The sequence below is a fragment of the Protopterus annectens genome, chromosome 2.part1 (assembly GCF_019279795.1).
Source record: "Protopterus annectens isolate FY-2018-M chromosome 2.part1, PAN1.0, whole genome shotgun sequence".
NCBI lineage: Eukaryota > Metazoa > Chordata > Ceratodontiformes > Protopteridae > Protopterus > Protopterus annectens.
Window position 1 is genome coordinate 1,666,887,853 of NC_056729.1, and position 14,100 is coordinate 1,666,901,952.

General features: G+C 35.2%; 1 protein-coding gene across 3 annotated transcripts in view; it reads right to left on the reverse strand.

The window, feature by feature from the left end:
• KLHL17 (kelch like family member 17) overlaps positions 1 to 14,100 on the reverse strand; it is a 1,233,332-nt gene that overhangs the window by 105,772 nt on the left and 1,113,460 nt on the right. For all 3 annotated transcript variants that reach the window (XM_044063097.1, XM_044063096.1, XM_044063098.1), the window contains one exon: positions 6,555 to 6,736. In XM_044063097.1, the coding sequence (XP_043919032.1) occupies positions 6,555 to 6,736 (182 nt within the window). The remainder of the gene's footprint in view (positions 1 to 6,554; positions 6,737 to 14,100) is intronic.

Here is a 14,100-nt window from a genome sequence, read left to right on the forward strand (position 1 = left end):
TTGTCATTTCAATTTAATTTATTTATTTTGGCTCGTCATTCAGCTTTTATATCAGCTTTTCTTTGACAGAAAGGGCCAGACTTGCAGTGTTAATTTGACTGATATTTTGGCACAGGGAAAAGGCAAAGTTGTTTAAATCCCTGCATAATTTTACCCGTTTTTTCTAACTTTTTAAATATTTCTGCAGAAAGACCAACAAGAAAGTCCTTATATAAAGGAATATCCAAAAAGCTCAGATTTAGCATCTTCTGGGAGGGACGGCAGTCTTAACCAGGAGCTCCTTCTCAGCACTGAACCAGAAGCAGCAGCCGCGGAACCATCATTTGCCACATCAATGGCACACTTTATAGAATGGTGTGCAACTTGAGTAACAGAAGAAATTATAGATTCCATTACTAATTTTGAGTTACTATTTGGGATGTTTAATGTAAAATTGTTCAAGGTGTCAAAAACAGAGATATCTAGAAGCTTCCACTATGAGTGGACGAAAACGAATGCACCAAGGATCAGAATCCCTGAACTGTATTCACCGAAAACATCTTATTGAAAAACACTTTTAATGTTTTTTGCAGGGGTCCCCCCATAACCCCCAAACTTATATATACAAACTTCAAAGTCACACTTACTCAAAAAAAGGGGGGAAATCACCTCCCAAAAAGGAATCCCTTCCTGCACATCTCACTGAAAGTGATTTCCTAATAAGAAATTCCAATCATCAGCAAGTTTAAAGCTTGGGCAGTCGAAGCTCAAGTTCAAATTTCATCCACCAGCAGGTTAATGTATCTACTTATTTATTTTTATTTTACATTTGTTTACTGGGAAAGTCCAACTGGAGACATGTCCATTTTCAGAGGAGGCCCGGGGAGAAAGCTCCAAATACAGTATAATACACAGACACATATTTTATAATATAACAGTTGTGAATTAACATACAGGGAGAATTTACAGTAGAACATACTCAGCAGTAATGAACTTTATTTTTTAGAACTACAGGACAGTACAGCAGGGGTGGTGAGCCATTTTGTTCTTAGTGGGATCCCAGCAACAGTGCACTGATAAGGCTTAACCTGGGGGGTGGCATGGGCAGAGCCAGTTTTTTATGTAGTTGGTTTTGAGACATTTTTTAAATTGGGAAGTAGAGGTTGTAGAGGTTATGTGATTTGGGAGTGTATTCCAAGTTCTGGGAATAGAGCAGGCAAAGAGAGATTTGCCAGCCTCATTTTTTGTGCTTAATGACATTTATGTGGTTCTGATTAGTGGATCTTAAGGTTCTGGAGGTGGTGTAAGGGTGAATAAGCTGCTGAAGGGCAGGGTTTTTTTCAGGAAGGTAGTATAGCTTGTGGGCAATAGTGAGTTGATTGAGGAGGAGGAGCTGAGGAAGCTCAAGCCAGTATAGCTGCTTGAGGACCAAGCAGTGATGAGACCTATGGTTGGCTTCGGTAGCAAACTTGGCGATCTTGTTGTAGCAAGATTCCATCTTGATTAGTTTGGTGTGACGAAGGTTGGTTAAGATAGGGGAGGGATACAGAAGGGTAGATAGGAGATGGGTTCTTGCAATAGTGGCTTTGGAGTTTTTAGACATAAACTGTTGGTCCCTATAAAGCCGATCTTTTTGTTGACCTTCTTGATTGTTTGGGCAATATGTGTGTCGTATTTTAGTTTATTGTCGATTTCTACACCTAATAGCTGTGTGTGAGTTGTTGGGGTGATTAGTGTGTTATCTTTGGATTTTATGACAAAATCACTGTTTACTGGAGGAGATCTTCCAGGAATGAAGAGAATTAGTTTGGTTTTCTTTGGGTTGAGTATAAGTTTGATGTTGGTGAACCATTCTTCTGCTAGGGTAAAGTTATTTTGGATGATGGTTTTTAGTTCCTTCAGGGTGGTGGCGGCACATATAATGGTGGTGTCATTTGTGTATTGCACCATAGAGGCAGAAGGTGAGGATGAGGCTATCTGGTTAGTGAACAGTGAAAATAGCAAGGGACTGAGGATGGACCCTTGAGGGACACCTATGGCTACTGGAAGTAGGGGGGACAATTGGCCTTTCCATAGAACTGCCTGTTGTTGGTCAGATAAGTAGTTAGAGAACCAGGCATATGCACCTGATAATTAATAGCACAAAAGGCTAGTATAGCTGATGCATGTATTTTTCCCATGTCATTCCACAGCTTGACTATCCCTATCACTGAGAAAGGCCTTAGATAAACAAGAAGGCTTAGAGGACTTACCAGCATCAGTGGAAGCAGAAGGTCAAAGGTTTATTTCTGAAAATATGGAACTTTATAGTAGCTATCAGACTTTTTATGTGCAGTTGGCTGTGACTCAGGTTAATGAAGCAGAAAGAAAGGTGTCCTCCAAAACCCGAAGAACAGGAAGAACAGGGAAAAGCTTGGAAACATCCATATTCGATAGATATTTCTTTTGTGACTCAGGAAATTGCTGGCTTTCCCTCATTTTCTGAGCAGTCTCCCCACTGGAGAGCTCTTCCTGAGGTGAGTCAGGAAACATCATGGACAGGAGTGAATCTGAGAACAACACTCTAAATTATCACATTCTGGCTCTGAACAGGAATCCGCTTCTAAAGGTGCCTTTTTTTCTTTTAAAGGGGGTGGGTTGAGGGAAAGGAAGAAAGAAACTGAGGGTGTTTAAGAGCCATCAGAGATTTATATAATCCTTGAGTACACTCTTCTCATCACTGTTGATGGTCTTTTGAAACAGGAATGGCTAGAGTAGAAAGATGCTTCCATTTTTTATTCTTTTTCTTTGGTGTACAAAGAAACTTCATGTAGAGAACCCAACTCCAGATGTACCTCTTCATACAACCAGAGATGTCCTCATAGGTTCATAGAAGATTACTAGGCTAATGGTTTAAGAGCCCTTACAAACCTAACCAATATAACCAAATTTTCCCCAATATATAGGCTCCTAGGGGCAAGAGGATGGCATGGGTTTTTGTGTCTATGCCTTGAGTATGTTACAGTTTGCTCCTATCCATAAGAGGCATAGGTGCTATCTCAGGTGTGAAGTTGCAATTCCCCATCCATTGATTTAGGGAAGGGCTCTGTTTACCATGAATAGAAAGCTTGTTCCAAAGAAGGGACAAACTTTGAGACAAATATCTGTCTCTCCAGAATGTTTTGAGTTGGTACGTTTAGATCCCTAGATTTGGTGACCCTCATGCTGTTTGACTTGTGGATGTGTAGCAACTCCATCAGAGCTGGATTTTTAAATGCCTTGTAGGTCAGGCATAGGTCACCCCTTAATAGTCAGTAGGATACAAAGTAAAGGGATAATGCCTTTAGTCTATTTGCATAGGACATGCTGTTTACAACCCTGTATTTTATTTGTGAGAAACCTCTGACGTTGCTCCAAGTGTTGTAAGTGCCTAGTCAAGTACATGCTAAATGGCACACTGTACTTGATTATTGGCCTAATGAGTGCTGAGTACAGCGGGACTATAATTTCCTTGGATCTGGATGCCATACCTTTACATACAAGTTGTGCCACATAGAAGGACTTCCTCACTACTGTGGACACAGTAGTCAAAGTTCAGGCTGTCAATCTGTGTACCTAGATTTCTCGCCATTGAATCTACTCTCAGGGGTCTGCTACTGATGTAATTTGCAGGGGTATTTGACTTCCCAAAGGGTATGATAATGCATACTTTCACGTTTAGTTTTAGGTCATGGTTCCGGCACCAATCATCTGATCTAGACCACCCAGAAGGATATCTACACTGCTGGGAGATTCAGCTTTCAGTCATTGGCAAACTTTGCCAGAAGCCTTCCACATTAGCCTTGATTTCAGAGAAGTATATTCTGAACAGGGGTGGTCCCAGCACTGAGTACTGTGGCACACTGCTAGTAACTGGCCTCTTGTTGGATATGAATTCACCCACTTTAACCAGTTGTCCTGTCCATGAGCCAAATGTCTATCCCTCTTTGGGGTTAGGTGGGGGAGCTAGTTTTACCTTTATTTTAAGGGAGACCGCCTTGTGATCTGATCTTACCAATAAGGACATCACACTAGGTAGGGTGCAGCACTCTCCCATATTTGTGATTATCAGTTCTAGGATATTTGTTCCCCTAGTGGGATGCAGACTAGCTGCTCCAGGGCATTTGAATTAGAAATCTTTGGATCTGCATGTTAGTGGTCATGTATGCCTCCCAATTAAAGCAGTAGTAGTTAAAATCACCCATGGGTATGGTAGTGGACTGGGCGGCGAGTGATTTTAGTAACTTCAGGTATGATGTATGGGTTTTCTGGTACATGATGGGGGACTTGTAGTGAACAACAAAATAGGAGATAATCCATCTGAACCTCATTGTTCTCCCCTCAAGGCCTTAGCAGGTGTTGGACCAATCAGGATGCGCCTGAAGGGCATTCTGTGTTGGCTTCCAGCAGAGATGCGAGAGAGGGAAGAGGCTCAGAGGTCAGACAGTTTGCAGACTTTTCAGTACCTCAATGGTGTCATCCATCTCTGACCAAAGCAAAGGAAGCCAAGGCAGTACAGTCTTCCTTCAATCTTTTGGATTTCTTTTTTGGCTGTAAGGGAACATTTGAGGCAGGAATTTGGAGGACACAGTATTTATCCCTAAAGCTTTAAGCCCCATGCCCTCCACATAAATCTTCAGAGGAAAGATGGCTCTCCAAGTTTTTAGTATTAAAGCCAGGCAAATGGTATACACTCTAACATTTTGCTGAGGTCCTAAGCAAGAGAGACACCGTGAAAGCCTATCTTTATAAGGAATTTGCCTACCACAAAGCATCTGCCTCTCTTTGAGAACATTAACAAAAATACACAATTCTAAATAGAAAAAAAAGAGTAAATGTCCCTAATGGGTTGCTTAGCATTTGCTAGCGAAGGCAGTCTGGTTCCATTTGAATGGCTTGACAAACTGAGGAAACAACATACTGCTTCCCATACTGGATGCAGGAAAGATCTGAGGATTTTGGCATGCATACAGGGCTCTTCTGTAGTAACACACAGCCCCAGTACCGAAGACTAAGTTCAGACGTACAGTGGCAGAGGATGAAGCAGCAGCTGATATCTGACACACTGGCTGAATATATGGTAACCTTGGCAGGATATCCCACTGGTCGGCACTGTTGGAACTGTATTCTAATGATGACCATCAGCAGTGATAGACCTTGCACTGTATTGGTATGAAGCTCGTATACAGCTAACACTGTCAGGCAACGTACTTAGCCCTCTTCACTACTATCCACAGCTTCTCTAGCAGTACTCCAGAATTTCAGTACTGGACAGACTAAACTGGACAGGGACAGAGACTTACTCAGAGGAAAGACACGGGTGAGTGTCTTCAGAATGAACTGCATTTGTTACTGCCACCTTTTCTCCCATTATGCAATTTAAAATTATAGGCCTTGTGCGCCACCTTGTGGCTTATTCTCATTTATAGTCAACATTCAAACTCATTAGAATAATCGATGGCCTTGCTGAATCTGGTTTGCTCATTCACTCTGAAAGGTTTCAGTGAAACACAACCGTCAAAGTATGACCTTTATGTAATGTGAATGACAAAACTAGCACAAGGATGGAGAACTGTTAGGTATATAAATAAATTCATTAGTAGTTACTAGGCATGTAGCTCAGTAAACCATTAAGGAGCCTGGCACAGTTTCCTAGCTGCTGCAAACCACTGTCTGGTGACATGACTTACTCAAAGTCACAAAGCAGGGAAAGGATGACTGAGGAAATCAAACCCTGGAGCACTGGAAGCAGCTTGTTAACAGCTCACAGGTTCACAGTTGAAGACTAAGCTATCAGTCTCCATATACTGCAAGCCTAGCTAATAACCAGAGGTCAGGATGAAACCCAGTGCCCTGTATCTGTCAAGTTAAAGTAACACTAACCATTATGCAGCCCCCCCCCGTGCCTAAATACTTTCTGCTAACCGAGATATGATCATCAGTTAGCACCCAACTCTGGCTTCCCACTGCATGAGATAAGGATAAGGCTAGCGATTCTGGAAAGCTGATACAGGTTGCTACATCAGGTAGGTGAGGCAAACTATGTGATCATCAGGGGTCTGGGAAGTCCTATATGGTCAGATGAAAAGGGAAGTAAAATTGTAAATGAAGAATACTTCTGGTAAGTGTCATTTCTGAGATGAGACATTAAATTAACATTCTTTCTGCTCATCTCTAATCACTTTTCACAAAAACGTGAAATATACCTGGTTTAAAAAGCAGTTGTTAAAGTGCCATCAGTTAACATCTATATACTTCCTTCCAATACAAAAGCTCTATTTAACACACCACCAGCAGAATGACTAGAAACACAAAGCAACTTAGCTTACATGCTGCCATCAGAAATTACATTTAATCAGGCAATACCTTGACCTGTGCTGTACACAATAAGGCTAACATACGACTCTATGTGGAGCTGATGATGATGATGATTCAAAGTTCTTACATACAGTAGTTCTTGGCCCAGAACATCATAGCAGGTAGTAAATCCAGCAGAAACAAAAATATAACAGTGACAGTCATCACATAAATGAAGGTAACACAACGTCACCACATACCTTCTAATGTTCATTGGTGCCACACTCTCCCATGTGTTTGTTTTGGGATTATATCGCTCAACGGAGTTAAGACAGCTGGTTCCGTCATTCCCACCAGCCACATACAGCATGCCCTCTAATACTGCCACTCCTGCGCTGCTTCGTCTACTCAGCATGTTGGCAATCGGCGTCCATGCATTAGTCTTCAAAAAAGGAACAATGGCACAGGTGTTACGCAGTCCTGACATGCAAAACAGCACAGATACCCCAGACCAATTGTTAAAGAAAGCATGCAACATTTCCAGCATTATAAACTGAACTGTTCAACACAGGCTCGGCTCAGGCTATTACAATATTTCTAGAAAATAAATACATCACTCAGTCAGTTCAACACCTAAAAGCATCATTTTCAATCCCTTAAAATTGTTAAACTTTAACAGTTTTACTCATAAACAAGGACAGTTAACAAAATTGTTAAGAAATTATGTCAGGAATGTGATCAGTAAAAGCCATAGGTTAAATTCAGCTGATGTTCCTTGGTGCAGAGAGCCCTCTGCTGGTACCTGTCAGGCATTACATTTTCTAATAAAAAAAATTAATACACACACACACATAGCCCCGTAAAATCTCTGCAGCACAACTGTCCTCTCTGTCTCAAGCTCACACACAGTTAACAACTAGTTAAACTTTTCAAAGAGGTCACCAAAAGAAGAGGCAGGCAAACATTTAATTCTCCTGTTCCCTATCCCACCCTTCCCAAATTTGAACTCATTGTAGCAGTGCAGACATTTCATAAATATACATTTAGCATTCTAATTATATTAATCTTAAATATTAATATAGACAGCACAACTACCTTTTTAAGTGACAGAAGTTACCTATATTAATCTCCAAGAGTTATATTCTCTGCTATACAAGTAACATTAATTGACCACAAAGGGGAGGATTTTTCTGTCAGTATCTGTCAAATTTGCACCATGCCTGTCCATTTTTGAAGGGTACCACTACAAAGAAGACCCTACAAAATTTAGTCACAATGTTGATCTTCCAGTAACATTACTGTGACAATTGGGGAGAGATGGGTGAAGGCTGCCAGCCTAGTCAAACATAATTTGATATATAAATCTGTCATTTGTAAATAAATGTAAAATACAGGCATGTTTTTTTTTTAAAACAAGTTTATTGTTTTAACATATAAGAGAAATATCATAACAATTTTATACAAATAATTAAAACTAGGTATTATTATAATATTCAACAAAACAACTAAAGTATTTACAAAGACATCCACTACAATCAGATCAATTAATTAAACTAAAATACTGTGCTATTGAAATTAGAATTTTTTTAACAAATTTTGTAAATTATCCCATACAATAAAATGTGATGTTTTCTAGTTGTTCTCATTCCAATTGTGCTTATTTCCATATGCCACATTATATTCATAACATTTTTAACTACATGGAGCGAAGGAGGTGTATCTGAAATCAATTTCTAGTTATTATTTTCCTAGCCACTGCTAGAATAGACCATAACAAGGGAAGCTTAATCTTTTTAACACATTGAGGTACAGGTGTGTTGAATAATATAAGAGACTTAGAAATAATGAAATTATCTGTAAAAAGAGCCTGCAAAAATTCATTAATTGACTTCCAGTATTCTTCCAACTTCATACAGTCATAAAACATATGAGCCCAGTCAGCATTAATTTCTACATTACATCTCTTACATAGATTATCTTTATTATTAATTTTATTCATCATCAAAGGTGTATAAAAAGATCTATGTAAAAATTTCCATGTATAAAGTCTCCAGACAATGGAAGATGTAGTTCTATAAGCAGATTCCAATATATATTGTTTATCTTGTTGAGTTGGTGGGTCCCCATTAATAGAGGTGAAATAATTCCAGTATGAATCTACATTGTAAAAAGTTTCTTGTCTGATAACTTTATGTATATATGAAAGTTTACCTTTATCAGAAACTTTATGCTGTAAATTTATTATCAAGTAATCAATCGGTTTTGGAATAGATTCTTTAACTGTTATAGACATTAGATCTATTCTATCAATGAGATGTTGTCTAAAGATCTGAACCTCTAACCAGCAAGTTTCTCTTAGATCAAATTCTTGTTTTAAGAAATCTAGATTTTTAACTTTATTATCAGATATCAGCTGATACCAGTACTTTAGATTATTATCTATAGCTAAATGAGCTCCTTCAGAAGTAGATGACATAAGCATACCCTGAGTATAAATTATAGGGAATACAATAAAATTCCATTCCCTATACTTAGGGTGCATGAATATAAAGTTCTGATAACTAATAATAATATTTAATGGGTAACAGACCATATGTTTAGGTGTAATAGGTGAAGTACAAAATTCCTTTAGCAACCACAACATGGAGTTATTTATAATCATATTTTTATGTGTTAAGGAGATTTTCATGAAGTGCATACTAATTAGCTCCCAATAATCTTTCCATTTTGCGACATATGACCGATCTATTAATAAAGTAATAACTTTTATAATAGAAGAGATAATATATAAATTAAAGTCTGGAAAAGAAATACCCCCTTGAGACCAGCTATTAGTATGTTTCTTTAATGCAATCCTAGGTCTATTAGGTGCCCATAAGAAATTTAACATTAGTGTATTCAGTTTCTTGATAGTTATTTTTGTAGGTGAAAGTATTATTGATTGTATTAAGTATAAAATCTTGGGGAATATTATCATTTTAATAATTGTAAGTCTCTCCTCCATAGTAAAAACATATTATTCCAGGTATTAAAAAGATTTTGTATATTAAGAAAACAGGTATTATAGTTATTATATATAATAGATTTAATATCTTTAGATAGTATTATACCTAAATAAGTTATCTGATCTGAGTTGGGTACATATTTAGTAAAATCACTAATGAGAATATTTTTTCGTGTATATATAGGTAGTATTTTAGTTTTTTCTTCATTGAATACTAAACCAGAAATACTTTTAAAATTCATCATTTTATCAAATAAAGACTGCATAGAAGAATTAGATCCTGCTGATGTAATTAGAACATCATCTGCAAAAAGTTGAATTTTTGATGTTGTATTTTCTTCTATTTCAAAACCCTCTATGTCAGTACTGTTTCTAATCAAATTAGCCCAAGGCTCCATTACTAAAGTGAATAATAGTGGAGAAAGTGGACATCCTTGCTTTGTACCTTTAAGAATGGGTATTTTTGTGAAACATATGTTCCTACCTTAATATAAGCCAGCGTTCCTTTGTATAAATGCTCAATTAAATTTACAAATGCATCAGAGAAATTTGTGCACTTCAGTAAGGTAAACAGATAGTCCCAACTTACTGAATCAAATACTGAACCTATATCAAGACTAATAAGTGTTAAATCTTTCTTTTCCTATTTGCAAAATCAATTAATGTTAAAGTTCTTCTTATATTATCAAAAGTATTTCTATTTACAATGAAGCCCGTCTGATCTATGTCTATAATGCGGGGATAATTGTCTTCAATCTATCAGCAAAAATACTCATAAACATTTTATAATCAACATTAAGTAATGAGATGGGTAGATATGAAGAACATCTAGTTGGATCTTTATTAGGTTTTAAAATTGGTGAAATAAATGTATATTGCCAAGATGGGGGCGTTATTAACTCAGTTTGGGCCAGAATAAAAACCTTATGTATTAATGAATATGTAGTTTTAGAAAGGATTTTATATATCTCTGGTATAATACCATCATTACCGGTGCTTTGTTTGATTTAAGCTTATTTATTTGTGTAATAACTTCTGTATATGAAATACTCTTGTCCAATAGTTTAATCTGTTGTTTATTAAGCTTTTTATTCATGTTTGTGGTTATAAACTCCTTTATTTTATCTTTAGGTTCCATGTTAATGTTGTTATGGTTAATCTTGTGAAAGTGATTTCTAAATTCATCCAGTATTTCTGGTATACTAGAAACATTCTTCTTTTCCTTAGAGAAAAGATTTCTTTGATATGGTTTTGTTTATTCAATCTTTTTGTTTTATTTTTAAGTCTATGTAAGTATTTGGGGCTTATTGAATAAGACAAAAACTTGTATTCTCTAAAGTTATTTTAACTTTATGAGTTAAAATTTCTTTGTATTTCTCATTTAGTTTGTTTATTTCTTCAATAACTTTCTTGTCCATAATATTTTCTTTATTATTATGTTTATAAGAGTCTAGTTTACTTTGAATATCTAACAATTCCTTATCCCAAGATTTCCTTTTGTTATTATACCATCTGATACTTTGTCCATATAGATATGATTTTAAGGCATCCCAAACATAGACAATGGAGACTTCAGGAGTATTATTTATGTCTAGAAAATGTTGTACTTCTGAAAGTATATATTCTTTATAGTCTTTTAACTGAGTTAAGTATGCTGGTATCCTTTTGATCTGAACATTATGAGTATTTTTTATCATGAATTCAAAAACAATTGAGTTATGATCAGATATAGGACATGAAATGATTTTGGAATTAATTAAATCTGTTACCATCTGGTTAGAAATAAAGACCCTATCTATTTTTGAATAAGTTTTGTATCTGTTAGAAAAAAGGTGTATGGTAATGATTTTGACTCTATCTGATTATTAATATCATTCAAATGATAAGAATTAGCAAAATCATTTAAATGTTTTGCATTAGATGTAATTCTTCTTTTCTTTATAGTGGTAGTATCACTTTCATGTAGTATACAATTAAAATCACCAGCTAAAATAATATCACCTATAGAGAATGATATGATCTTATCAATATGATGTTTCACTGTATTAATACCAATGTCAGGTATCCAGTATACATTAATTAAAGTGTAAGTCTTCCCATTAATTTGTATTGTAACCATACAAAACATTCCTTTGTCATCCTGATAAGACTTAATGGTTTTAGGAATGGGCATACTTTTATTCCATAAAATAGCCACTCCTCTTTTTCTGAGTGTGCTCTGAACTAACCAATACTGCATACTTATTAGTGGCTAGTTTATCAATATCTTTTTTTCAAGAGATGCGTTTCTTGCAGGAAGACTAAATTGGCCTTGTGTAGATTAATGTATCTTATTAGGCTTGCCCTTTTACAGATTATTCAATCCATTAATGTTTAAAGAAATTCCTTTTAAAGATGTCATTTGGCATTTTAAAACTCAAGAATCTTATGATCGAAATAACAAATAACAAGATAAATAATGTTACATCTCCTCTTTTAGGTGTACCTTTAAATATAGCTGTATTTATTAAATCTCTTATGGGATTTTGTATAGGATTCAATTTTGTTTGTAGTGACAATGAGTGTACAAAATATATTGTGGATGTCAAAACTATATACATATAACAATGAACAAGTGAAAATAATGTAAGGATTAAACCTTGCATCCCGCCTGGAGTTGAAAACTCAACTTAGAGCAGTATTTACTACTCAAGTTAACCCCTACCTAAGCAGCAGTACCTCAGCTACCACCTTATCAATTTAATACTAGTTATATTTAACTGAGGTTAACAGTTTTCAATTCAATTATCTATCAAGACAAAACTACACATTTGGTAAAACAGCATCATATAAACTAAAATAAACTTTTTTTTTTTCCTCTTTTTTTTTTTTTTTTTTAAAACTGTTCATACTATTATATAGATCTATGTAATATATAACACTTGAATTCTAATAGCATTCAAATAATCTTAATGTTAGAAATCAAGAGGAGAGAAAATTATGTTCTAACATTCATTTAAATCAAAAACTTTGGCTAATATGATTCAGACATTACATGCATTAAGATGCATCTATTTTCTGTCATGTGAATTCTATCAACAGCTTCTAAAAAATCTTGAATTGTTTGTATATGAGCATTTACTTAAACTCATTATTGTCAATAGAGTAAAATATTGTATTCATAAAAATTATTATAAATCATATTGCATAGTTATGCAGATTCTCAGAAACACCTGCGTTATTACCTAAAAAAAAAAAAAAAAAAAAAAAAAAGCCATCACACACATAAACATAGACACACACACATACATATACACACACACATATACACCCACACACACACACACACACCCACACCCACACCCACATACACATATATACATAGATACACACACACACACACACACACACATATATATATATATATATATATATATATATATATCTGATCTCACTGAGTTGTGTGTTAGTAGAGCACTATCCTACTTGCTGTCCCTAGAATAAATCTGTCTGCTTTATACAAAATAATGCACAGCAAACACATATTAGTAACCAGATTTTACAATCATGCTAACCTACTGCTTTAAAATATATCACATGACATTTCTTCCAGAATAGAGTTATAAGATTATTTATGCTTGCCAATCAGATGAATTAAATGAGTTATAGTAAAGTATATGTTTGGGACACCAGTTTTTAATACAGATTATTATGCTACTGTTAAGTAGATTTTCAAAAACATTTAAATAAATGTTTCATTTTCTATACCTTCTAAAATAAGATATTTACTTGCTACAAGAAACTACATCATCCAAACTCATCATAACTGACATATTTTATGAATAGAGTATTTTTCCTGAATCTGTGGTGTGTCAGTGTGATAACCTTGTCAATGTTTATACTAACTGCTTTCAGTTTCTCTGTGAAAATTCTGTGAGTGAAGCTTCTGAAACTCATGGACACAATGCATGAGACAGGCCACATCCCAGATTGTCTCGCTTAACATTTTGGTGGGAAACTTATTAAAACTTGTGGCAAACATTCATTTTGTCAATAGAGTAAAATATTGTATTCATAGAAATTATTATAAATCATATTGGATAGTTATGCAGATTCTCAGAAAAAAAAGCCATCACACTCACACACACACACACATATATATATATATATATATATATATATATATATATATATATATATATATATATATATATATCTGATCTCACTGAGTTGTGTGTTAGTAGAGCACTATCCTACTTGCTGTCCCTAGAATAAATCTGTCTGCTTTATACAAAATAATGCACAGCAAACACATATTGGTAACCAGATTTTTACAATCATGCTAACCTACTGCTTTAAAATATATCACATGACATTTCTTCAGAATAGAGTTATAAGATTATTTATGTTTGTCAATCAGATGAATTAAATGAGTTATAGTAAAAGTATATGTTTGGAACACAAATTTTTAACACAGATTATTATGCTGCTGTTAAGTAGATTTTCAAAACATTTAAATAAATGTTTCATTTTATGCCTTCTAAAATAAGACATTTACTTACTACAAGAAACTACATCATTTAAACTCATTATAACTGACATATTTTATGAACGAGTATTTTTCCTGAATCTGTGGTGTGTCAGTGTGATAACCTTGTCAATGTTTATACTAACTGCTTTCAGTTTCTCTGTGAGAATTCTGTGATTTGAAGATTCTGAGGTAACTCAAGGACATTGTGCATAAGACAGCCCACATCCCAGATTGTCTCTCTTAACATTTTGGCGGGAAACTTATTAAAGGAACACTCGGGCTGTCAAAGACC